General features: G+C 49.5%; 1 protein-coding gene across 3 annotated transcripts in view; it reads left to right on the top strand.

Moving 5' to 3' along the window:
• Positions 1-27,846, top strand: part of LOC101167340 (glutamate receptor 1) — a 92,906-nt gene that overhangs the window by 3,703 nt on the left and 61,357 nt on the right. For all 3 annotated transcript variants that reach the window (XM_023962455.1, XM_023962454.1, XM_023962453.1), the window contains exon 3: positions 15,504-15,743. In XM_023962455.1, coding sequence (XP_023818223.1) covers positions 15,504-15,743 — 240 coding nt within the window. The remainder of the gene's footprint in view (positions 1-15,503; positions 15,744-27,846) is intronic.

Here is a 27,846-nt window from a genome sequence, read left to right on the forward strand (position 1 = left end):
AACAAACCATTCCTGATTCTGCATATTTACATGCAGAAATTCCAGTAAATTCATGTACCATAGTTTAGCCCTCTCTTCTAAAAAAGCTGTTTTTACATTACATTCATTTTTGGCGAGGCTCTACTGTCATGTGACCAGAGACCAGGACCAATCCAGGCAGAACCACAGAAGGACTCAGTATTTCAGGCTCGGTCATACAGTTTAGGTGGTAAAAAGCCACGGATGAGTTAGGATAGAAACCTTTCTAAAGGTTTTGGTCAGTTTGGTTCTAGAACCTGCAGAACCTCTGCTGACGGTCACAGTTCTGTGTCAGTCAGACCTTCATGTCAGCTCTGGTGGTTAGGATGTTTCAATTAGCTTGTCTTAAGCTATGTTCACACTGGACACGTGTGGCGCGTTCAAGAACACGCACTTTTAGCAGAGGGTGTGGAATGTCGCTACCTGACACTGGCACCTGTACCTCCAGCTAGAAGGAGTTTGGCCTTAAAGGTCGTAGCTGAATCCGGCTCCAGCCATTTCCTGTCACAGCTCTATTCCAATAGATGAAAGAGCCGGTGTCAGTGAATGACACAAACCACATTCAGTCATACTATCTGTGCAGAGGTGAGCTGACACCTGAGCTCAGGGGACTGTTTGTGTCCTGCTGAGGTGGATGATGCAATGGAAAAAGAGGTACCCGGTTGTCCCCACATCAAGACCCCCGCCAAAGCAGCAGCGGCAACCAAGACCCCCCAATACCCACACGGTATTGCAGATAGAGAACAACCGCCCCCCCGGTCCAGGGCCAGCAGGACCGCCACAGTGGCCCCCAATGCCAGGGAGCAGGGATGCATGGGGGGACAGAGAGTATAAGCTCCAGCCCAACCAGAAGAGCAGCCCCCCTATGCGCCAAGGGGATCAGGCCCGCCCCAGGAAGGCACCCCCCAGAAGGGACGTCTTCCATAATGTACTACCAAATCCGGTCTCTGACTGGTCAAAGTTCAGCTGGTTTAACTTTCAGAGCACGTTCACTGGCCGCCATTTTTGTACACTCAAAAAAGGAATTTACCAGCCAATTAACTTTACGAAACCATTAAACTGGATTACATTAGTAATCGCAAGGAATTGTGGGATACCATTTTCTTTGCCTATCTGGGTAGATTGGGATTTAAGGAAGAGTTTTTGTCCATGTGTTTTGTCTAGCTGTTTTACTCTGTTTTAACCAGTAATTTTAACTGCTATGTTTATTTTTTTTCTGCACCATGAGATAGAGTTTGGGAGAGGATGATGACCAACCCCCCTTGTGCGGTAAATTGCTAATGTCCCAGTACTAAAGGCAGAGTTCACGGCACGTGAGCTCCTGCCTTGTAATGGGAGACATTACTGGGTCATTCATGTCTTTGATATGAAGATTGCAAGGCCCATTGGTTAAAACACGAAAGTGGGTCAAGTTCAGTTGTGTAAACAAATTGAAGAAAATAACAACAAATTTAAGTTAGATCAACATATTAAATTAAGTTAGATAGACATACAAATTTAAGTTGAATAAACTTAATTCAATTACGTGTTACCAATTGATGTGATTCATTTAAGTTGGATCAACTTTTTTCTTTTTAGAGTGAGCAACAATATTAAGTTAAAGTTGGGTCCAACTGTAGTATTTAAATTGAATCAACTTAAATTTATTAGGTTGAACCTAAATACATTAAGTTGACCCAACCTAGGTACATTCAGTAGGACCAATATGATTCATGTTTGTTCAAGTAAAGCTATCTAATCTGGTGGAAATCCTTTCCATAATTTATTTATGTTCATTCAATGTAAAAATGAAACTAAGAAACTTGCGCAGCGATGTGTAAATTCTAAAGTTTTGAAAATCTGGATCGCGCAAACACTCGTTAACATAGACTTTTGTTGGAAGCAGTGGCCTGAACGGGCGTTTCTGAGCCGGTGTGACATCAGAGATTTCTTTTACGTTCTAATTTCCTGATTGGTTCATTGCTTGTAGATTTATTTTGTTGAAATGGGCCCATATTTTCACTCTAAAGCTACTTCCTGTTGGTGCCTCTGAGGTCTTATTGTGGCAGCTCACAGCCCCCTTCCTGTAAATAAAGGGGTGTGGTTACAATGTGTGGCACGTAAGACGCCCCTCCCTCACAGAAACAGTCAAAAACAACCAGGCTGCAAATCTTTTTATTAGGATGCAACTTTAAAAAAACGCTCCTCACACTTCCGTCACCTCCTTGGGTTCCTCAGGCTGTCACGAGGAGAAACTTCTGCAGAAGCTGCTGCGCTCCGGCTGCAGGCTCCGCCTCCCCCCGTCTGCTTTACATTTCACACATGAACGAGCTGAGAGGCAAACAGACAGCCGGGCGAGGAATCTGCCAGAAAACAGACGAAAGGGGGGAAAAATTCAGCATTAGTTGAACCCATAAGAACCCATGGAGACATCAAGATGGGTTCTGTGCTCCACGTGGTCCTTTTATTTTGAAGGGAAAAGGGGTGTGGCTTCCTCTGTGTCTGCTCATGGCAGTGTGAGTGTGTCTGTTTCCTTAAGTGTGAATCTGTGTAAATGTATGTATGTTTGTGGACTCTTTGTGAGTTTATCTATGTTAGTGTTGCTTTATACACGTGTGTGTCTTGTTTTTCTCTGCATATGTGTGTTGTGTTAGTGGATTGTGTGTTTTCTGTGTTGTGTGTTTTTTGTTGTGTGCATTTTTGTGGTTCAGTTGTGTGTGTGTTCTGTGTGTTAGGTTTGTTTTGTCCTGTTTGGTGTGTTGTGTGTGTCTTTTAGCTGTATGTTGTGTTAGTGTGTGTTGTTTGTTTGTGTGTGCTTTGTGTTAATGTGTTAGTGTGTGTTGTTTGTTTGTGTGTGCTTTGTGTTAATGTGTTAGTGTGTTGTGTATTTTGTCGTATTTGGTGTGTGTTTACTAGCTGTATGTGGTGTTATTGTGTGTTGTGAGTGTGTTGTCTGTTTGTGTGTGCTTTGTGTGTGTTATGTTATGTGTGTGTCTTTTTAGGAGAGGTTCTCCATTCTGATGATGAAGTTGTGTGGAAGTCTAGCATCTGTGTTTCGCTGCTGCTGAATTCTCTTCAGCTGAAAATGCTTTTTTTCCAGAACTCTGAACGCTCCCTCCAAACTGCTGAGGCTGGCGTAACCATGGCGACGCAGATAAAGGCTTTACAGTAGAGGCCGAGCAGCTGTGCAGAGAAGCGATGATGCAGAGAAACCTGGATTTTTCTGCTGTAATAAACACATCCGCTCACAAAGAAACACAAACAATGTCAGCCGCTCTGGCACAGCGACGCTGCACTCAGCAGGCAGAGCTGACGGCGCAGAGGCAGACAGAAAAGGACACTTGTGATTGGAAGGAGAGGCCAATACAGCTGAAACGCCACATTGCAGAACGTGGTCGTTCTTTAACAGAAATGAATCGTTCTGTGGAAAGGACGACGAGGAGAAGAGACATGCAGAAAAGGTGGGAAGAGAATGGAAGAAGACAAAATGCAGACAAAGGCGCAAACACTGGAACATCTAAAACGCTTTACAAGTATATGTCGTTTACCATCGAGACGAACGAGTCAGTAGATGCAGCAGAGAACCTTTTTTGTAAAGTTCCTCTCTGAGCTGCAGCCTGGCACTGAAAAACAACCGGTGAAAAATAAACACAAAGAGTCACTTTAGATGCCAACGTCCAGGTGCTAACGTCCAGATGCTAACATCCAGAAGCTAACGTCCAGGTGCTAATGTCAAGATGCTAACATCCAGGTGCTAACATCCAGACGCTAACATCCAGGTGCTAACATCCATATGTTAACATCCAGATGCTAACATCCAGATGCTAAGGTCCAGGTGCTAACATCCAGACGCTAACATCCAGGTGCTAACGTCCAGGTGCTAACATCCAGATGCTGACGTCCAGATGCTAAGGTCCATATGCTAAGGTCCATATGCTAACGTCCCTATACTAACGTCCAGACGCTAACATCGAGATGCTAACGCCCAGGTGCTAACGTCCAGATGCTAAGGTCCATATGCTAATGTCCAAGTGCTAATGTCAAGATGCTAAGGTCCAGTTGCTAACGTCCAGATGCTAAGGTCCAGGTGCTAACGTCCAGGGGCTAACATCCAGATGCTAACATCCAGATGCTAACGTCCAGGTGTTAACGTCCAGATGCCACGGTCCATATGCTAACGTCCAGATGCTAAGGTCCAGGTGTTAACATCCAAATGACAAGGTCCATATGCTAAGGTCCAGGTGCTAACATCCAGATGCTAACATCCAGATGCTAACGTCCAGGTGCTAACGTCCAGATGCTAAGGTCCAGGTGGTAATGTCAAGATGCTAAGGTCCAGATGCTAACATCCAGATGCTAACATCCAGTTGCTAACGTCCAGATGCTAAGGTCCAGGTGCTAACGTCCAGGTGCTAACATCCATATGCTAACGTCCAGATGCTAAGGTCCAGGTGTTAACATCCAAATGCTAACGTCCAGATGGTAACGTCCAGGTGCTAACATCCAGATGCTAACATCCAGATGCTAACGTCCAGGTGCTAACGTCCAAATGCTAAGGTCCAGGTGGTAATGTCAAGATGCTAAGGTCCAGATGCTAACATCCAGTTGCTAACGTCCAGATGCTAAGGTCCAGGTGCTAACGTCCAGGTGCTAACATCCAGATGCTAACGTCCAGGTGTTAACGTCCAGATGCCACGGTCCATATGCTAACGTCCAGATGCTAAGGTCCAGGTGTTAACATCCAAATGCTAACGTCCAGATGCTAAGGTCCAGGTGCTGACATCCAGATGCTAACATCCAGATGCTAACGTCCAGGTGTTAACGTCCAGATGCCAAGGTCCAGATGCTAACGTCCAGATGCTAACGTCCCTATACTATTGTCCAGATGCTAACATCCAGATGCTAACGTCCAGGTGCTAAGGTCCAGATGCTAACGTCCATATGCTAATGTCCAGGTTGTAATGTCAAGATGCTAACGTCCAGATGCTAACGTCCAGATGCTAACGTCCAGATGCTAACGTCCAGGTGGTAATGTCCAGATGCTAAGGTCCAGATACTAACGTCCAGATTGTAACGTCCAGATGCTAATGTCCAGGTGCTAAAGTACAGATGCTAAGGTCCATATGCTAATGTCCAGGTGGTAATGTCTAGATGCTAAGGTCCAGGTGTTAACATCCAGATGCCAAGGTCCAAATGCTAACGTCCAGATGCTAAGGTCCAGGTGCTAACATCCAGATGCTAACATCCAGATGCTAACGTCCAGGTGTTAACGTCCAGATGCCAAGGTCCAGATGCTAATGTCCAGATGCTAACGTCCCTATACTAATGTCCAGATGCTAACATCCAGATGCTAACGTCCAGGTGCTAAGGTCCAGATTCTAACGTCCATATGCTAATGTCCAGGTTGTAATGTCAAGATGCTAACGTCCAGATGCTAATGTCCAGGTTGTAATGTCAAGATGCTAACGTCCAGATGCTAACGTCCAGATGCTAACGTCCAGATGGTAACGTCCAGATGCTAACGTCCAGATGCTAACGTCCAGGTGGTAATGTCCAGATGCTAAGGTCCAGATACTAACGTCCAGATTGTAACGTCCAGATGCTAATGTCCAGGTGCTAACGTACAGATGCTAAGGTCCATATGCTAATGTCCAGGTGGTAATGTCAAGATACCAAGGTCCAGGTGTTAACATCCAGATGCCAAGGTCCAAATGCTAACGTCCAGATGCTAAGGTCCAGGTGCTAACATCCAGATGCTAACATCCAGATGCTAACGTCCAGGTGTTAACGTCCAGATGCCAAGGTCCAGATGCTAACGTCCAGATGCTAACGTCCCTATACTAATGTCCAGATGCTAACATCCAGATGCTAACGTCCAGGTGCTAAGGTCCAGATGCCAACGTCCATATGCTAATGTCCAGGTTGTAATGTCAAGATGCTAACGTCCAGATGCTAACGTCCAGTTGCTAACGTCCAGATGGTAACGTCCAGGTGCTAACGTCCAGATGCTAACGTCCAGGTGGTAATGTCCAGATGCTAAGGTCCAGATACTAACGTCCAGATTGTAACGTCCAGATGCTATTGTCCAGATGCTAACGTCCAGGTGCTAATGTCCAGATGCTAAGGTCCAGATACTAATGTCCAGGTGGTAATGTCAAGATGCTAAGGTCTAGATGCTAACGTCCAGATGCTAACGTCCAGGTGGTAACGTCCAGGTGCTAACGTCCAGATGCTAATGTCCAGGTGGTAATGTCAAGATGCTAAGGTCCAGATGCTAACGTACAGATGCTAAGGTCCATATGCTAATGTCCAGGTGGTAATGTCAAGATGCTAAGGTCCAGGTGTTAACATCCAGATGCCAAGGTCCAAATGCTAACGTCCAGATGCTAAGGTCCAGGTGCTAACATCCAGATGCTAACGTCCAGGTGTTAACGTCCAGATGCCAAGGTCCAGATGCTAACTTCCAGATGCTAACGTCCCTATACTAATGTCCAGATGCTAACATCCAGATGCTAACGTCCAGGTGCTAAGGTCCAGATGCCAACGTCCATATGCTAATGTCCAGGTTGTAATGTCAAGATGCTAACGTCCAGATGCTAACGTCCAGATGCTAACGTCCAGATGCTAACGTCCAGATGGTAACGTCCAGGTGCTAACGTCCAGATGCTAACGTCCAGGTGGTAATGTCCAGATGCTAAGGTCCAGATACTAACGTCCAGATTGTAACGTCCAGATGCTATTGTCCAGATGGTAACGTCCAGATGCTAACTTCCAGATGCTAACGTCCCTATACTAATGTCCAGATGCTAACATCCAGATGCTAACGTCCAGGTGCTAAGGTCCAGATGCCAACGTCCATATGCTAATGTCCAGGTGATAATGTCAAGATGCTAAGGTCCAGATGCTAACGTCCAGATGCTAACGTCCAGATGGTAACGTCCAGGTGCTAACGTCCAGATGCTAACGTCCAGGTGGTAATGTCCAGATGCTAAGGTCCAGATACTAACGTCCAGATTGTAACGTCCAGATGCTATTGTCCAGATGGTAACGTCCAGGTGCTAACGTCCAGATGCTAACTTCCAGGTGGTAATGTCTAGATGCTAACGTCCAGATGCTAACGTCCAAATGGTAACGTCCAGGTGCTAACGTCCAGATGCTAATGTCCAGGTGATAATGTCAAGATGCTAAGGTCCAGATGCTAACGTCCAGATGGTAACGTCCAGGTTCTAACGTCCAGATGCTAACGTCCAGGTGGTAATGTCCAGGTGGTAATGTCCAGATGCTAAGGTCCAGATACTAATTTCCAGATTGTAACGTCCAGATGCTAATGTCCAGGTGCTAACATCCAGATGCTATGGTCCAGATGCTAACATCCAGGTGGTAATGTCCGGATGCCAAGGTGGGAAAAATCTTTCACAAAAGCAGTTCTACACGCCTGAGACATGTGAGCTTTAAATGATAAATCCTGGTCAAATAAAACCCCAAGGTTTCTAACTGTGGAATAGGGGGCTATACTTAGACCATCCAGGGAGACTATCTGAACAGACAGAGCATCTCTGAGGTTTTTAGGACCTAGTATATTGACCTCAGTTTTTTCTGGGTTCAAGAGGAGGTAATTAATTGTCATCCAGGTCTTGATGTCTCTGATGCAGGCGTTCAGTTTCTCTATCTGGTCATTCTGGTCAGGCTTCATGGATAAATACAACTGCGTATCGTCGGCATAACAATGAAAATGAATGCTGTGTTTCCTGATTATGTTTCCTAGGGGTAGCATATATATCATAAACAGGATGGGTCCTAAGACTGAGCCCTGTGGGACTCAGTAGTTAACTGGTGTGCACTGAGAGGAATGTCCATTTACATTAACGAACTGGTACCTATGGGATAAATAGGATTCAAACCACTGGAGGGCAGATCCTCTGATCCCTATGTCAGTAAAATACTGGAGTAAAATACTGTGGTCGATAGTGTCAAAGGCTGCACTGAGGTCTAACAGGACCAGAATAGAAAGTAGTCCCTTTTCTGAGGCCAATAACAAGTCATTAGAGACTCTAACTAGTGCAGTTTCAGAAGTTAGGCTAGAGGTGTTTAGCTAGGGAGAAGCAGTTACGTTGCAAGCTTAGAGTACCGTGGACAAGCAAGCGGTTGACACAGAAGGGTGTAGACTAAAGATGCTACTTAAAAAATATGAATGTGAATATTAAACCAGATAACACTTCAGTTAATTAATAGCAATCAGGCTATTACCAAACAGCATAAAACAGTCAAACAACGATCAGGCACTGGATTACACTCACCCGCAAATTACGTCACAGCAAACCAGTTCTTCACCTGGTCTTCAGGTGAAGCAGATGGTCACTCTGGTTGAAGGATGAGGACACAGCTATTGTGACACTTCACAGGACAGTTGCTTCAGAATTATCTCACAACAAATCCAGAAATGTAGACCAGGGAATTTTCTGCAAGACCACCAAAGCAGGCAGGCAGGTAGCTGTGTTCACATATGAATGCAGACATGCCAGTGGGAGTACATGTCTGCAGCTGACAGGAAGACAGTCTTGTCCTTCCACGTTTCCTGACTTCACTTGGTGAGACACCATAACCAACCATCATACGGCAGAAAATGCCCCGGAACTGCCCTGCAGTGGTTGTAATGACATCACATCATGAATGTGAGGCTCCCAGAAGACTTCAATTTCTGATATAGGACCGTCAGTCAGACATGCTATTACAGAAAAGATACATTTACTTTCACAACCTTTCTGTGGCCAAAACATCTGTGATGACATCTGCAGACAAAACACAAACATCACTCAACTCAATGTCATCTGATGGATTTAAGGCAACTGAAAAATATTTCCACAGCGTAGCATATCCATAGTATACAATGTGACCATATATAGTTGGATCCATAGATTGATGAACAGACGAGCCGTTGCAGCCAAAATTGCTGAAGCAGGGAATGATGGTTCTAGAAGGTTGTTTTTCTTCACCTGTTCAGTAGGTCTTCATTATGAAACTGGACCAAAGATCTTTGGATGAAAAGGCTCTGGTCTGATAACTCAGTGGTTATAAAACACACAGATAGACAGCTGGGTATTTACATGGACCACATGACATGAAGACATGCAGGACATATGTCATGGGTGATATTTGTGGTTTGATGTGTAGCAGCCGGCCCAGCATGGCAGCAGACCACTGGAAACGGCATTGCTGAAGGTCTCCTTCTACAGGATAATGAATCCTGACAGCAAAATGTTCCCTCCAAACTCCCCAGACCAACCGATCGTGAGATGACCAGTCCATGGAGGCCCACCCATAAAAAATAAATGGCCCACTTGGGATCTGCCTGCACATTGTGGATTTAGGCTCAGAGCGGGAAACTCCTGGGTTTGTGGTGTTAGTGAGAAGGGGCTCTAATGACATCGTTGTTGTTGGCGTGCTGAACATTACTGAGGCGGGTCAAACATGGACGCCCTGTGGGGGCAGACGGCTCAGCAGATCCTGGCTGTCATTTCAATGATGAAGAACATCACCCTGGGCTATTTTTCTTGCCTGACTGTCACAGATGTTTATTACCACCTGGGGGCGGGTTAACTTGTTAATGAGAGGTGTTGTGTGTCCTTCTTAAATAGACACGACTCGGGGCTTTGACTTACAGTAAGTTATTTTTTAAAGAGATTTTCTGTTTCTGTTGTTAAAATGACTAAAACTAAACCAGACATTTGGATATTCTTAAATCCCTTTGACCGGTATCACAGAGTTTGAATAATATAATACAAATAATACATTAAGAAATGCTTGAAAGTAGTTTCTTTGTCAGCATGTTAGTGTTATGAACCTATTGTGTATGTGCACTGTGTTTGTGCATTGGCCGGTTTTATTGTCATTACTCATTCATCTTCTTAACTGTTCTGACCCTTTCGGGGTTGCAGGGTTGCTGGAGCCTATTCTGGTCACTCACGGGTGAATCGAGGGGACGTCCTGTACAGGTGGCCAGTCTGTTGCAGGGCCACAAGCACACACTTATGCAATCACACCTATGGACAATTTATAGTCACCAATGAACCTGTGAGGCATGTTTTTGGACGGTGGGAGGAAGCCGGAGAAAACCCACACATGCAGGTCCCCCATTGATTTTCTGGTTCAGGTCACCCAGCCAGGACTTGGACCAGGGACCTTCTTGCTGTGAGGCAAGAGTGCTAACCACTGCACCACCATGCAGCCTATTGTCATTGCTATTCTTTATTTTTTTTCAGTATTTTTTCTATTTAGGTAAAGTCCTTTAAGGTTTTCTGTAGCAAGAACAATCTGATATAAATAAAGTTGCAATTGAAGCAGGTTTTCACATCTGCTCCTAGAACAGACTAAATCCTGTAGACATTTATCGTGTCTACGTCATGTCAAGGTTGAACGTTGGGGGGGGGGGGGGTCTTTGCTGCTGCAGACCTTCCCCTCCTCTGCTCTTCATGTCGGCGGTTGAGCTGTCGCAGACTCTGCTGTCATGACACATCAAGTAAAGCTGAGGATGAACTTGAAGCGGACGTGTGTGAAGTTCAGATCGTTCTGCTGAGACACGTCGTCTGAGTGACAGTGGCGCCGTGGCGACAGTGACCCCAGCATAGTCTGCCTTTCTGTGGGCCGTCCCATCTGCAGGAGATGATGGACGCCATCAGTTCCCCGCCCCCAGGGGGCTCTGCAGAGGGCTGTTCATCACAGCCGAGCAGATAGACGTGCAGAAAGATGGATTTGTCAGGAGCTCCAACCGCCCAGCGTGAGGACACAGCTGCGCTCCCCACAGTGCTCCTCGCCGTCAACTCAGGGCCGTATGTATGAAAGGCGCTGTGTCTGAGGGGCTGGGGGGGTCTGTGAGGAGAGGACAGATGTCCTTGTGAAAACGCCTCATAAGGACAGCTGTAAGGGCCAGGTGTCACTGGCAGACATTTAGGACTCTTTACTGATGCAGAAAAACCTAAAGAGATCTGTGCGTATCAACAATGATTGATTCAAGAAACAATAGAGTATGCAAATGAGCTTAAACCAACTCTGGACAGTTGTCTGATCCCCACCACAAATTTGGTCTGAACTTAATTTTTCACTCATCTGAGCTTTTGTCCAGGGTCCTAAAACATTTCTAAATTCTAGAACATTTCAAGGTCCTAAAAGATTTTAAGATTTGTATCATTTTTTGGGTCTCCGCTGAGGCAATCAGTGGTTGCCTCGGCCGGTTGGCCTCCTCGGTCCCGTCGAGGCCTGACCAGAGCTCTTCTAGGGCCGGCGTCTGGGGGTGGGGGCCTGGGCTTGCTCCGGGGGGGGGCGACGCTTTCTGGCTCCTCTCTCTCTGTGTGGGGTGGGTGGTGCCGGGCCTGGGGTGTCGGCGCCTCCGGGGGTGGGCCCCTGGGCTGGGTGGCCCTGGCCCCTTTGCTGGGGGTGGGCTGGGGGACGGCTGTTTGACCACCGGGGGACAGTCTACCAGCTGTCCCCAACTTACCCCCTTCCTTATATAACCTCATATTAGGGTGAGGGGGTGGGGGGTCTAGCCTGCGATGCGCCTTGGGGGGGGGCTACTTGGGAGTGGCCCCCCTCCTATGGTTGCCGTATGGAGTGGGCCCCCCCTCTTTCGGTTTTATTTGCACCTTAGACATGTAGGGTCCTTGGTAGGGGGGGTGCTTGGACATCACTGCAAGCAAGCAGCAGATGTCCTCCTGGCACCCTACCCGCCAATTTTAACCGCACCTTAGACATTTAGGGCCCCTTGGTGGGGAGGGTGAGGGGACATCACTGTGAGTAATCAGGAGATGTCCCCTTAGTGCCCTACTCGCCAATTTTAACTGCACCCCCCTTAGTACACACACCCCTCCCCCTTCAATATATACATTCAAACATAAACACACACACATGCACACAAACACCCTCTCAAACACCCATACACGCACACACATTTTACAAGGAAGGTGGGACCTGGGTCCATCTGTCCCCTACCCCTTCCCTGGTGGGGGGTGCGGGCCCCTTGGCGATGGCGGCCGTGTCCCTTGGGTGCCGGCTCCCTGGGCCCGGCGGTGCTCTCTCCGCACGGTGGGGGGGTTCATATTACACCTGAGCCGGGGGTGTTCGTGTCCCTGGGGGGTGGGTCCTGGTCCTTGCCCCTGGGCGCTGGGCCCCGCCAAACTTCCAACATGGCCGAGCCTGGTCGGGCCATATTTATAACATCCCTTGTGGGCCGCCCTTTTTTCCCCGGGGTTCCCCCCTCCTGGGCGGGGGCGGCGGGCCCCTGCCTTGCTCCTACCTGGACCAACCGTGGGCCGGGTGGGTGGCTGCCTGGAGTGCGGAGCGGGTCTCCCTTGGGGGGTCATGGCTCGTACCTGGGGTCGGGGCGGGGGGATGCCCGGAACTCCTGGGTGGTGGTGGGGTGCTCGTCTGGGGCTGTGGGCGTCCCTCTCCGGTGGGGCCCTGCGTTGGGCTCTTCCGGCGCGGCGGGGGGCTGCTTTCCTGGCTGGGCTGGGGCGGCGCTCTCTTTCCCTCCGCACCTCCCTGCTCTCTGGCTCTGGGGGCCTCGCGGCGGTCCGGCTGGCCCTGGCCTGGGTGGCGGTCTTGGTCGCCCGGGGGGCGGTTGTTCCCTGCCTGTTCCCGTGTGGCGTTGGGGGAATTCCGGCTGCCGCTGCTGCTGCGGCGGGGGTATGGGTGTGGGGGTGGCTGGGCGCTCCTCCTCCTTCTTTTCACATTCCACCATCCATTTTAGAAGAACATAAACACTCACCTGAGCACAGGTGTTAGCTCACCTTTGCACTAATAGTTTGCATGATTGAATGAATGAAAGATTTCACACTAGTTGGTTTAAAGGCATAGGTATGCGTTCGTGAACACTATCTGTTTTGTGTGCATGTTGACATGTGGACATTTTTGCGGCTAGCAGGTGTGTTGATAATATTTGAGTGTGTGTGAACAGGCCTCGCCCTTTTTGTACTACATTTGAACCGTACCGTAACGATAAACAACCAGTAAACCTGTCTGCTCTATGCTGCTTCATGGTCTTACCCCCCTTCCCCTCCTATTATCACCCTCCTACCCCCCCCTCTCTCTAACGTCCCTCTCTCTTCTTCCCCTCTTTCCTTTTCCGTCCGGTCCAACACCAAAGATTTTCAAACATGATTGAAATTAATAAATTTTGGCCTCAATTACAAAAGGGGTTTATTCAGACATACCTTTGGTTTGTCTGAAGATGAATAACCCCTCTTGTTAAAATAAAATATGTCCAACACAAGAGGCCCTCAGCTCTCATCTGTTTGCCTAGCTGTTGGACAGGACAAGTTAAAAAAAAAAAAAAAAAAAAAAAAAAAAAAAAGATTTGTATCATTTTTTGTGTGTCGACACATCGTGTAGCGATACGACTTTTTTTTTTGTCACCAATGACCCCTCCCCCCTGTATTGTAAACCATGTACACTCATGCTAACCTGAGCTCCGGCTCAGTCAACTTTGAACTGTATGTGTGTATTTCTGTTGTTCTGGAATGTAACTTTGTTTGTTAGTGAAAGCTGTGAAAATAACAATAATAGAATCTTGAATGTTCTAAATATGAAACTTTTTATGAAAGTAAGGCAAGGCAAGTTTATTTGTATAGCACAATTCGTACACAAAGTAATTCAAGGTGCTTCACAAAACAGAAAAATGCATTAAAATCACAATACATCATAGAAATAATCAACGTAAAATTTACTTTAAAAAGAAAATATATTTTTTTAAATTGATTTAAAAATAAAGGAAGGAAAGGAAAGAAAAGTGCAGATAGGACCTTTCAGTCATTTACACGGCTAAACAGAAATGTTTTAAGTCTAGATTTGAACATGAACACAGAAGAGGCCTGTCTTACGCCTTCAGGGAGGCTGTTCCAGATTTTAGCTGCAGAATATTGAAACGCTGATTCCCCTTGTTTAGTTCTGACTCTGGGAATCAACAGGAGGCCGGCCCCTGAGGTCCTCAGAGTACGAGATGGTTCATTTGGCACTAACATGTCAGAGATCTACTTTGGTGCTCGGCCATGGAGAGACTTGTACACAAGCAGAGCTGCTTTGAAGTCTATTCTTTGAGGTACAGGGAGCCAGTGCAGAGACCTGAGCACAGGACTAATGTGATCATACTTCCTGGTTCTGGTCAGGACTCCAGCAGCAGCATTCTGGATGTACTGAAGCTGTTTTACAGCTCGTTTGGAGAGGCCGGTGAGCAGGCCGTTACAGTAGTCTAACCTACTGGAGACAAATGCATGGATAAGTATCTCCAGGTCTGGCTTTGACACTATGTTTTTGATTTTGGCAATGTTTTTCAGGTGGTAATATGCCACTGATGTTACTGACTTGATATGGCTGTTAAAGTTCAGGTCAGAGTCCATGATTACCCCTAGATTTCTGACTTGATTTGAGGGTTTAAGAGACAGAGAATGAAGGTAGCTGCTGAGACTTTCTCTTTGTTTCTGTGGGCCAAAAATAATAACTTGGGTCTTGTTTGAGTTTAGCTGGAGAAAGTTGTTCTGCATCCACGCACTGATCTGTTGGAGGCAGTGGCTGAGTGAATCCACCGGCCCATATTCACCTGTTGTCAGTGACACATAGATCTGAGTATCATCTGCATAGTTGTGATAAGATATGTCATTACTGCGTATTAACTGCCCTAGTGGCAGCATGTAGAGGTTGAACAGAAGGGGTCCCAGGATCGATCCCTGGGGCACACCACAAGTCAAGGCCATGTTGTCTGAGACACAACTACCAATTTCAACAAAATATTTCCTGTCTTCCAGATAAGACTTGAGCCAACTTAGGGCAGATCCAGAGATGCCAACCCAGTCTTGGAGTCTGTGCAAAAGGATCCCATGATCAACAGTATCAAAGGCAGCGCTCAGGTCTAGCAGGATTAAGACAGAGACTTTGCCATCATCAGTGTTCAGGCGGATGTCGTTGGTTACCTTGATAAGAGCAGTTTCTGTGCTATGATGGGGTCTAAAACCTGACTGGAAAACATCAAATGAATTGTTTAATAAGAAAAAATCAGTGAGCTGTTGGTAGACAACTTTTTCAAGGACTTTTCCTAAAAATGGCAGATTAGAGATAGGTCTGTAATTATTCAGTACAGTGGGATCAAGACCGCTTTTCTTCAGGAGGGGTTTAATGACTGCAGTTTTTAAGGCCTCTGGAAATATTCCAGATTGAAGAAACATGTTAACTATTTGAGTAATTGATGGCAACACACTGTTCAGGACAGACTTTAGAAATCTAGTGGGTAACACATCAAGGCAGCATGTAGACGAGCTCAGTAACAGTAAACTTTATTTGTACAGCACCTTTCAGGATAAAAACACAAAGTACTTTACAGTAAAACACAAGATAAAAAAGAATTAAGCGAAAGCAAATTAAAAAATACATAATTTTGCCTCCTTTTAACAGAAAACGCTACAGATCTGAAGCTGAGAGGAAACCCCTCCCCCGTCCGCTAAAACCTCTCCTCTTGTCTCCACCAGTCTGCTCCCAGTTCTCCAAAGGCGTTTACGCCATCATGGGCCTGTACGACCGGCGGACCGTCAACATGCTGACGTCGTTCTGCGGCTCGCTGCACGTCTGCTTCGTCACGCCGTCGTTCCCCGTTCAGACCAACAACCAGTTCGTGCTGCAGCTGCGGCCCCAGCTTCAGGGGCCCCTGCTGGCCGTGCTGGAGCACTTCTACTGGACCAGGTTCGTCTACATGTACAGCTCCGACTCAGGTGAGAACCGGATCAGCGCAGTGCGCCCAGAACCTGCGGAGGTGATGGTGTGGTTCTGGTCTTCACTGATGTGCAACCAGAGGTTAACCGCTCCACCACTGCTGCACCAGCCAATCCCACTGCTACAGAACACAAATACACTGACACATAAACACACTAATACAGCAACAGATAAACACACACTCACAAACTCATATTTGCATAGATTAACAATACAAACTTACACAAACACACAAAGATTAAATCACACCAACACACATAGACACAAGTACTCAATAACACTCACACAACTGGACAAGACAACAAACCGACAGACATGCACAAAAAGAAGGTGGACAAAAACACAATAAAAAAAATCAGACAAATGCCAAATCCTGATTGGCTGAGTTCAAACACCTGTCACCTGACTTTCAATAAAGGTTCTGTGGAAACTGTGTACTGGAACCAGAACCAGACAGAAAAACTCCCCCTGAAAAAAAACAGACAGACTCCGCCCCTTGGAATACGAACCACATAGACTCCTCCCCCTGGATTAAGAACCACACAGACTCCGCTCCCGGGAATAAGTAACAGACAGACTCCTCCCCTTGGAATACGAACCACATAGACTCCTCCCCCTGGATTAAGAACCACACAGACTCCGCCCCCGGGAATAAGTAACAGACAGACTCCTCCCCTTGGAATACGAACCACATAGACTCCTCCCCCTGGATTAAGAACCACACAGACTCCGCCCCCGGGAATAAGTAACAGACAGACTCCTCCCCTTGGAATAAGAACCACATACACTCCCTCCCCCTGGAATAAGAACCACACAGACTCCGCCCCCGGGAATAAGAAACAGACAGACTCCTCCCCTTGGAATAAGAACCACATAGACTCCTCCCCCTGGATTAAGAACCACACAGACTCTGCCCCCGGGAATAAGAAACAGACAGACTCCTCCCCTTGGAATAAGAACCACATAGACTCCTCCCCCTGGATTAAGAACCACACAGACTCCGCCCCCGGGAATAAGAAACAGACAGACTCCTCCCCTTGGAATAAGAACCACATACACTCCCTCCCCCTGGATTAAGAACCACACAGACTCCACCCCCGGGAATAAGAAACAGACAGACTCCTCCCCCTGGAATAGGAACCAGACAGACTCCGCCCCCTGGAATAAGAACCACACAGACTCCTCCCCCTGGAATAGGAACCACACAGACTCCTCCCCCTGGAATAGGAACCACACAGACTCCTCCTACTGCAGGAGGCAGATACAACACTCCTTAATGAGGATAAGACTCATGCATGTCTCTGCAAAGGACCCGCCTTAGTCTGAAGAACCTACCTCCTGCTCATATCCCATCATGCTTTTCTGCAGCATCTGTTGTAGGGGTGTAACGACACACGTAGTTGAACCGAATCGTTTCAGTACGTTTTTTCTTTTTCCCCCACATATGCATTGTCACGATCCAGCTGCTTTGTCAGTCATAGCGAGAAAACGAGAGCCGAGCTGCACTGACTGTCCCTGCCCCCCCCATACTCCACACGCCCCTCAAACAGTCTCAGAGAGAGTAGACAGAGAAACAGATTGCTGCATCTCCTATACGGCATTCTAACCCATTTATTATGAAAACATGAACAGCATAACAACATGAACCTCACTTCTCTTCACAGCTCTCCAAGTTATGGTGAAGAATTCAACACACAAGATTTCACACTTCCCATGAGTCTTAGTGGCTCTAGGCGGGGCTAACCCCCAGGTCACCACCATACATACACCATCCCCACTGTCAAGCATGGTGGTGGCAGCATCATGGTTTGGGCCTGCTTTTCTTCAGCAGGGACAGGGAGGATGGTTAGAATTGATGGGAAGATGGATGGAACCAAATCCAGGACCGTTCTGGAAGAAAACCTGATGGAGTCTGCAAAAGACCTGAGACTGGGACGGAGATTTGTCTCCCAACCAGACAAAGATCCAAAACATAAAGAAAATCCATAATATATAGTTCACAAATGAACATATCCAGCTGCTGGAACGGCCAAGTCAAAGTCCAGACCTGAATCCATAGAGAATCTGTGGAAAGAGCTGAAAACTGCTGTTCAAACGCTCTCCATCCAACCTCACTGAGCTCCAGCTGTTTTAAGGAGGAATGGGTAAAACTGATAGAGACAAACACCAGGAGACTCACAGCTGGAACCACAGCAGAAGGTGGAGCTACTAAGTTTTCACTTAAGGGGGCGGATTCATTTTGCACCCCCATTATTTCAGTTTTTTATTGAACAAGTTTGAAGGACTGCACAGTGGTGCAGTGGTTAGCCCTCTTGCTTCACAGCAAGAATGCCCCCAGTTCAAGTCCTGGCTGGGGGACCTGAACCAGAACACCAATGGGGGACCTTTCTGTGTGGAGTTTGCATGTTCTCCCCGTGCATGCCTGGGTTTTCTCTGGCTTCCTCCCACCGTCCAAAAAAAATGCTTCATAGGTTGGCAACTCTAAATTATCCCAAAGTGTGAACGGATGTGTGATATGTTGCCCTGCGACAGACTGGCGAAAAGTCCAGGATGTCCCTTGCCTTCGCTTGTAAGTGGCCGGGATAGGCTCCAGCAGCCCTGTGACCCCGAAAGGGACAGAACAGAAGAAGATGAATGAACGTTTGAAATATCCAATAAATGAGCGACTCGTCGCAGTGTTTACAGGTTACTCCCCTAGGGCGGTTCAGTCAATTAACTCACCTCAACGTCCTATTTAAGCCCAGGTGCGCAGTTGTTCATTCACCGCTCATTCGTCGCCCCTCCCTCCTCCCCGGCTTCCACCTGTGGGCTCCGTTAAAGGGGTTTTTGTTACCTGAAAGTTTTCTGGAAATTTTCTCATGGAATTGAACGGAGCCTTAGGCCAAAACGAAAAGTTGTGAATGCCAACTTAAAGAATGTGAAAAATTAAGTTGTGAAATAAATATTTCTTACTGCAAGAGTTGTCTGAAATGTCGTTCCACTTCATGATTGTGTCCCACTTGTTGATTCCTTACAAAGAATTACAGTTTTAAAATTTGTAATGAGGGTAGAGCTCAGCTCAGATGTTGCTCCTTTCTTGGGGGTTGCTCCTTCACCGGATGTTGCTCCTTCACCGGATGTTGCTCCTTTCTTGGGGGTTGCTCCTTCACCGGATGTTGCTCCTTCACCGGATGTTGCTCCTTCATCGGATGTTGCTCCTTTCTTGGGGGTTGCTCCTTCACCGGATGTTGCTCCTTCACCGGATGTTGCTCCTTCACCGGATGTTGCTCCTTTCTTGGGGGTTGCTCCTTCACCGGATGTTGCTCCTTCACCGGATGTTGCTCCTTTCTTGGGGGTTGCTCCTTCACCGGATGTTGCTCCTTCATCGGATGTTGCTCCTTTCTTGGGGGTTGCTCCTTCACCGGATGTTGCTCCTTCACCGGATGTTGCTCCTTCACCGGATGTTGCTCCTTCACCGGATGTTGCTCCTTCACCGGATGTTGCTCCTTTCTTGGGGGTTGCTCCTTCACCGGATGTTGCTCCTTCATCGGATGTTGCTCCTTTCTTGGGGGTTGCTCCTTCACCGGATGTTGCTCCTTCACCGGATGTTGCTCCTTCACCGGATGTTGCTCCTTCATCGGATGTTGCTCCTTTCTTGGGGGTTGCTCCTTCACCGGATGTTGCTCCTTCACCGGATGTTGCTCCTTTCTTGGGGGTTGCTCCTTCACCAGATGTTGCTCCTTTCTTGGGGGTTGCTCCTTCACCGGATGTTGCTCCTTCACCGGATGTTGCTCCTTCACCGGATGTTGCTCCTTCACCGGATGTTGCTCCTTTCTTGGGGGTTGCTCCTTCATCGGATGTTGCTCCTTTCTTGGGGGTTGCTCCTTCACCGGATGTTGCTCCTTCACCGGATGTTGCTCCTTCACCGGATGTTGCTCCTTTCTTGGGGGTTGCTCCTTCACCGGATGTTGCTCCTTCACCGGATGTTGCTCCTTTCTTGGGGGTTGCTCCTTCACCGGATGTTGCTCCTTCATCGGATGTTGCTCCTTTCTTGGGGGTTGCTCCTTCACCGGATGTTGCTCCTTCACCGGATGTTGCTCCTTCACCGGATGTTGCTCCTTTCTTGGGGGTTGCTCCTTCACCGGATGTTGCTCCTTCATCGGATGTTGCTCCTTTCTTGGGGGTTGCTCCTTCACCGGATGTTGCTCCTTCACCGGATGTTGCTCCTTCACCGGATGTTGCTCCTTTCTTGGGGGTTGCTCCTTCACCGGATGTTGCTCCTTCATTGGATGTTGCTCCTTTCTTGGGGGTTGCTCCTTCACCGGATGTTGCTCCTTCACCGGATGTTGCTCCTTTCTTGGGGGTTGCTCCTTCACCGGATGTTGCTCCTTCACCGGATGTTGCTCCTTCATCGGATGTTGCTCCTTTCTTGGGGGTTGCTCCTTCACCGGATGTTGCTCCTTCACCGGATGTTGCTCCTTCACCGGATGTTGCTCCTTCATCGGATGTTGCTCCTTTCTTGGGGGTTGCTCCTTCACCGGATGTTGCTCCTTCACCGGATGTTGCTCCTTTCTTGGGGGTTGCTCCTTCACCAGATGTTGCTCCTTTCTTGGGGGTTGCTCCTTCACCGGATGTTGCTCCTTCACCGGATGTTGCTCCTTCACCGGATGTTGCTCCTTCACCGGATGTTGCTCCTTTCTTGGGGGTTGCTCCTTCATCGGATGTTGCTCCTTTCTTGGGGGTTGCTCCTTCACCGGATGTTGCTCCTTCACCGGATGTTGCTCCTTCACCGGATGTTGCTCCTTTCTTGGGGGTTGCTCCTTCACCGGATGTTGCTCCTTCACCGGATGTTGCTCCTTTCTTGGGGGTTGCTCCTTCACCGGATGTTGCTCCTTCATCGGATGTTGCTCCTTTCTTGGGGGTTGCTCCTTCACCGGATGTTGCTCCTTCACCGGATGTTGCTCCTTCACCGGATGTTGCTCCTTTCTTGGGGGTTGCTCCTTCACCGGATGTTGCTCCTTCATCGGATGTTGCTCCTTTCTTGGGGGTTGCTCCTTCACCGGATGTTGCTCCTTCACCGGATGTTGCTCCTTCACCGGATGTTGCTCCTTTCTTGGGGGTTGCTCCTTCACCGGATGTTGCTCCTTCATTGGATGTTGCTCCTTTCTTGGGGGTTGCTCCTTCACCGGATGTTGCTCCTTCACCGGATGTTGCTCCTTTCTTGGGGGTTGCTCCTTCACCAGATGTTGCTCCTTTCTTGGGGGTTGCTCCTTCACCGGATGTTGCTCCTTCACCGGATGTTGCTCCTTCACCGGATGTTGCTCCTTCACCGGATGTTGCTCCTTTCTTGGGGGTTGCTCCTTCATCGGATGTTGCTCCTTTCTTGGGGGTTGCTCCTTCACCGGATGTTGCTCCTTCACCGGATGTTGCTCCTTCACCGGATGTTGCTCCTTTCTTGGGGGTTGCTCCTTCACCGGATGTTGCTCCTTCACCGGATGTTGCTCCTTTCTTGGGGGTTGCTCCTTCACCGGATGTTGCTTCTTCACCGGATGTTGCTCCTTCACCGGATGTTGCTCTTTTCTTGGGGGTTGCTCCTTCATCGGATGTTGCTGCTTTCTTGGGGGTTGCTGCTTCACCGGATGTTGCTCCTTCACCAGATGTTGCTCCTTCACCGGATGTTGCTGCTTTCTTGGGGGTTGCTCCTTCACCGGATGTTGCTCCTTCACCGGATGTTGCTCCTTCACCGGATGTTGCTCCTTCATCGGATGTTGCTCCTTTCTTGGGGGTTGCTCCTTCACCGGATGTTGCTCCTTCACCGGATGTTGCTCCTTCACCGGATGTTGCTCCTTTCTTGGGGGTTGCTCCTTCACCGGATGTTGCTCCTTCACCGGATGTTGCTCCTTTCTTGGGGGTTGCTCCTTCACCGGATGTTGCTCCTTCACCGGATGTTGCTCCTTCACCGGATGTTGCTCCTTTCTTGGGGGTTGCTCCTTCATCGGATGTTGCTCCTTTCTTGGGGGTTGCTCCTTCACCGGATGTTGCTCCTTCACCAGATGTTGCTCCTTTCTTGGGGGTTGCTCCTTCACCGGATGTTGCTCCTTCACCGGATGTTGCTCCTTCACCGGATGTTGCTCCTTTCTTGGGGGTTGCTCCTTCATCGGATGTTGCTCCTTTCTTGGGGGTTGCTCCTTCACCGGATGTTGCTCCTTCACCGGATGTTGCTCTTTCACCGGATGTTGCTCCTTTCTTGGGGGTTGCTCCTTCACCGGATGTTGCTCCTTCACCGGATGTTGCTCCTTTCTTGGGGGTTGCTCCTTCACCGGATGTTGCTCCTTCACCGGATGTTGCTCCTTCACCGGATGTTGCTCCTTTCTTGGGGGTTGCTCCTTCATCGGATGTTGCTCCTTTCTTGGGGGTTGCTCCTTCACCGGATGTTGCTCCTTCACCGGATGTTGCTCCTTCACCGGATGTTGCTCCTTTCTTGGGGGTTGCTCCTTCACCGGATGTTGCTTCTTCACCGGATGTTGCTCCTTTCTTGGGGGTTGCTCCTTCACCGGATGTTGCTCCTTCACCGGATGTTGCTCCTTCACCGGATGTTGCTCCTTTCTTGGGGGTTGCTCCTTCATCGGATGTTGCTGCTTTCTTGGGGGTTGCTGCTTCACCGGATGTTGCTCCTTCACCAGATGTTGCTCCTTCACCGGATGTTGCTGCTTTCTTGGGGGTTGCTCCTTCACCGGATGTTGCTCCTTCACCGGATGTTGCTCCTTCACCGGATGTTGCTCCTTCATCGGATGTTGCTCCTTTCTTGGGGGTTGCTCCTTCACTGGATGTTGCTCCTTCACCGGATGTTGCTCCTTTCTTGGGGGTTGCTCCTTCACCGGATGTTGCTCCTTCACCGGATGTTGCTCCTTTCTTGGGGGTTGCTCCTTCACCGGATGTTGCTCCTTCACCGGATGTTGCTCCTTCACCGGATGTTGCTCCTTTCTTGGGGGTTGCTCCTTCATCGGATGTTGCTCCTTTCTTGGGGGTTGCTCCTTCACCGGATGTTGCTCCTTCACCAGATGTTGCTCCTTTCTTGGGGGTTGCTCCTTCACCGGATGTTGCTCCTTCACCGGATGTTGCTCCTTCACCGGATGTTGCTCCTTCACCGGATGTTGCTCCTTTCTTGGGGGTTGCTCCTTCATCGGATGTTGCTCCTTTCTTGGGGGTTGCTCCTTCACCGGATGTTGCTCCTTCACCGGATGTTGCTCCTTCCCGGATGTTGCTCCTTTCTTGGGGGTTGCTCCTTCACCGGATGTTGCTCCTTCACCGGATGTTGCTCCTTTCTTGGGGGTTGCTCCTTCACCGGATGTTGCTCCTTCACCGGATGTTGCTCCTTCACCGGATGTTGCTCCTTTCTTGGGGGTTGCTCCTTCACCGGATGTTGCTGCTTTCTTGGGGGTTGCTCCTTCACCGGATGTTGCTCCTTCACCAGATGTTGCTCCTTCATCGGATGTTGCTCCTTTCTTGGGGGTTGCTCCTTCACCGGATGTTGCTCCTTCACCAGATGTTGCTACTTTCTTGGGGGTTGCTCCTTCACCGGATGTTGCTCCTTCACCGGATGTTACTCCTTCACCGGATGTTGCTCCTTCACCAGATGTTGCTCCTTTCTTGGGGGTTGCTCCTTCACCGGATGTTGCTCCTTCACCGGATGTTGCTCCTTTCTTGGGGGTTGCTCCTTCACCGGATGTTGCTCCTTCATCGGATGTTGCTCCTTTCTTGGGGGTTGCTCCTTTCTTGGGGGTTGCTCCTTCACCGGATGTTGCTGCTTTCTTGGGGGTTGCTCCTTCACCGGATGTTGCTCCTTCACCAGATGTTGCTCCTTCATCGGATGTTGCTCCTTTCTTGGGGGTTGCTCCTTCACCGGATGTTGCTCCTTTCTTGGGGGTTGCTCCTTCACCGGATGTTGCTCCTTCACCGGATGTTGCTCCTTTCTTGGGGGTTGCTCCTTCACCGGATGTTGCTCCTTCACCGGATGTTGCTCCTTCACCGGATGTTGCTCCTTTCTTGGGGGTTGCTCCTTCACCGGATGTTGCTCCTTCACCGGATGTTGCTCCTTCACCGGATGTTGCTCCTTTCTTGGGGTTGCTCCTTCACCGGATGTTGCTCCTTCACCGGATGTTGCTCCTTTCTTGGGGGTTGCTCCTTCACCGGATGTTGCTCCTTCACCGGATGTTGCTCCTTCACCGGATGTTGCTCCTTTCTTGGGGTTGCTCCTTCACCGGATGTTGCTCCTTCACCGGATGTTGCTCCTTTCTTGGGGGTTGCTCCTTCACCGGATGTTGCTGCTTTCTTGGGGGTTGCTCCTTCACCGGATGTTGCTCCTTCACCAGATGTTGCTCCTTCATCGGATGTTGCTCCTTTCTTGGGGGTTGCTCCTTCACCGGATGTTGCTCCTTCACCAGATGTTGCTCCTTTCTTGGGGTTGCTCCTTCACCGGATGTTGCTCCTTCACCGGATGTTGCTCCTTCACCGGATGTTGCTCCTTCACCAGATGTTGCTCCTTTCTTGGGGTTGCTCCTTCACCGGATGTTGCTCCTTCACCAGATGTTGCTCCTTCACTGGATGTTGCTCCTTTCTTGGGGGTTGCTCCTTCACCGGATGTTGCTCCTTTCTTGGGGGTTGCTCCTTCACCGGATGTTGCTCCTTCACCGGATGTTGCTCCTTCATCGGATGTTGCTCCTTTCTTGGGGGTTGCTCCTTCACCGGATGTTGCTCCTTCATCGGATGTTGCTCCTTTCTTGGGGGTTGCTCCTTCACCGGATGTTGCTCCTTCACCGGATGTTGCTCCTTTCTTGGGGGTTGCTCCTTCACCGGATGTTGCTCCTTTCTTGGGGGTTGCTCCTTCACCGGATGTTGCTCCTTCACCGGATGTTGCTCCTTCACCGGATGTTGCTCCTTCATCGGATGTTGCTCCTTTCTTGGGTGTTGCTCCTTCACCGGATGTTGCTCCTTCACCGGATGTTGCTCCTTCACCGGATGTTGCTCCTTCACCGGATGTTGCTCCTTCACCGGATGTTGCTCCTTTCTTGGGGGTTGCTCCTTCACCGGATGTTGCTCCTTCACCGGATGTTGCTCCTTCACCGGATGTTGCTCCTTTCTTGGGGGTTGCTCCTTCATCGGATGTTGCTCCTTTCTTGGGGGTTGCTCCTTCACCGGATGTTGCTCCTTCACCGGATGTTGCTCCTTCACCGGATGTTGCTCCTTTCTTGGGGGTTGCTCCTTCACCGGATGTTGCTTCTTCACCGGATGTTGCTCCTTTCTTGGGGGTTGCTCCTTCACCGGATGTTGCTCCTTCACCGGATGTTGCTCCTTCACCGGATGTTGCTCCTTTCTTGGGGGTTGCTCCTTCACCGGATGTTGCTCCTTTCTTGGGGGTTGCTCCTTCACCGGATGTTGCTCCTTCACCGGATGTTGCTCCTTCCCGGATGTTGCTCCTTTCTTGGGGGTTGCTCCTTCACCGGATGTTGCTCCTTCACCGGATGTTGCTCCTTTCTTGGGGGTTGCTCCTTCACCGGATGTTGCTTCTTCACCGGATGTTGCTCCTTTCTTGGGGGTTGCTCCTTCACCGGATGTTGCTCCTTCACCGGATGTTGCTCCTTCACCGGATGTTGCTCCTTTCTTGGGGGTTGCTCCTTCATCGGATGTTGCTGCTTTCTTGGGGGTTGCTGCTTCACCGGATGTTGCTCCTTCACCAGATGTTGCTCCTTCACCGGATGTTGCTGCTTTCTTGGGGGTTGCTCCTTCACCGGATGTTGCTCCTTCACCGGATGTTGCTCCTTCACCGGATGTTGCTCCTTCATCGGATGTTGCTCCTTTCTTGGGGGTTGCTCCTTCACTGGATGTTGCTCCTTCACCGGATGTTGCTCCTTTCTTGGGGGTTGCTCCTTCACCGGATGTTGCTCCTTCACCGGATGTTGCTCCTTTCTTGGGGGTTGCTCCTTCACCGGATGTTGCTCCTTCACCGGATGTTGCTCCTTCACCGGATGTTGCTCCTTTCTTGGGGGTTGCTCCTTCATCGGATGTTGCTCCTTTCTTGGGGGTTGCTCCTTCACCGGATGTTGCTCCTTCACCAGATGTTGCTCCTTTCTTGGGGGTTGCTCCTTCACCGGATGTTGCTCCTTCATCGGATGTTGCTCCTTTCTTGGGGGTTGCTCCTTCACCGGATGTTGCTCCTTCATCGGATGTTGCTCCTTTCTTGGGGGTTGCTCCTTCACCGGATGTTGCTCCTTCACCGGATGTTGCTCCTTTCTTGGGGGTTGCTCCTTCACCGGATGTTGCTCCTTTCTTGGGGGTTGCTCCTTCACCGGATGTTGCTCCTTCACCGGATGTTGCTCCTTCACCGGATGTTGCTCCTTCATCGGATGTTGCTCCTTTCTTGGGTGTTGCTCCTTCACCGGATGTTGCTCCTTCACCGGATGTTGCTCCTTCACCGGATGTTGCTCCTTCACCGGATGTTGCTCCTTCACCGGATGTTGCTCCTTTCTTGGGGGTTGCTCCTTCACCGGATGTTGCTCCTTCACCGGATGTTGCTCCTTCACCGGATGTTGCTCCTTTCTTGGGGGTTGCTCCTTCATCGGATGTTGCTCCTTTCTTGGGGGTTGCTCCTTCACCGGATGTTGCTCCTTCACCGGATGTTGCTCCTTCACCGGATGTTGCTCCTTTCTTGGGGGTTGCTCCTTCACCGGATGTTGCTTCTTCACCGGATGTTGCTCCTTTCTTGGGGGTTGCTCCTTCACCGGATGTTGCTCCTTCACCGGATGTTGCTCCTTCACCGGATGTTGCTCCTTTCTTGGGGGTTGCTCCTTCACCGGATGTTGCTCCTTTCTTGGGGGTTGCTCCTTCACCGGATGTTGCTCCTTCACCGGATGTTGCTCCTTCCCGGATGTTGCTCCTTTCTTGGGGGTTGCTCCTTCACCGGATGTTGCTCCTTCACCGGATGTTGCTCCTTTCTTGGGGGTTGCTCCTTCACCGGATGTTGCTTCTTCACCGGATGTTGCTCCTTTCTTGGGGGTTGCTCCTTCACCGGATGTTGCTCCTTCACCGGATGTTGCTCCTTCACCGGATGTTGCTCCTTTCTTGGGGGTTGCTCCTTCATCGGATGTTGCTGCTTTCTTGGGGGTTGCTGCTTCACCGGATGTTGCTCCTTCACCAGATGTTGCTCCTTCACCGGATGTTGCTGCTTTCTTGGGGGTTGCTCCTTCACCGGATGTTGCTCCTTCACCGGATGTTGCTCCTTCACCGGATGTTGCTCCTTCATCGGATGTTGCTCCTTTCTTGGGGGTTGCTCCTTCACTGGATGTTGCTGCTTCACCGGATGTTGCTCCTTTCTTGGGGGTTGCTCCTTCACCGGATGTTGCTCCTTCACCGGATGTTGCTCCTTTCTTGGGGGTTGCTCCTTCACCGGATGTTGCTCCTTCACCGGATGTTGCTCCTTCACCGGATGTTGCTCCTTTCTTGGGGGTTGCTCCTTCATCGGATGTTGCTCCTTTCTTGGGGGTTGCTCCTTCACCGGATGTTGCTCCTTCACCAGATGTTGCTCCTTTCTTGGGGGTTGCTCCTTCACCGGATGTTGCTCCTTCACCGGATGTTGCTCCTTCACCGGATGTTGCTCCTTCACCGGATGTTGCTCCTTTTGGGGGTTGCTCCTTCATCGGATGTTGCTCCTTTCTTGGGGGTTGCTCCTTCACCGGATGTTGCTCCTTCACCGGATGTTGCTCCTTCCCGGATGTTGCTCCTTTCTTGGGGGTTGCTCCTTCACCGGATGTTGCTCCTTCACCGGATGTTGCTCCTTTCTTGGGGGTTGCTCCTTCACCGGATGTTGCTCCTTCACCGGATGTTGCTCCTTCACCGGATGTTGCTCCTTTCTTGGGGGTTGCTCCTTCACCGGATGTTGCTGCTTTCTTGGGGGTTGCTCCTTCACCGGATGTTGCTCCTTCACCAGATGTTGCTCCTTCATCGGATGTTGCTCCTTTCTTGGGGGTTGCTCCTTCACCGGATGTTGCTCCTTCACCAGATGTTGCTCCTTTCTTGGGGGTTGCTCCTTCACCGGATGTTGCTCCTTCACCGGATGTTGCTCCTTCA

Source organism: Oryzias latipes, chromosome 14 (assembly GCF_002234675.1).
Source record: "Oryzias latipes chromosome 14, ASM223467v1".
Taxonomy (NCBI): domain Eukaryota; kingdom Metazoa; phylum Chordata; class Actinopteri; order Beloniformes; family Adrianichthyidae; genus Oryzias; species Oryzias latipes.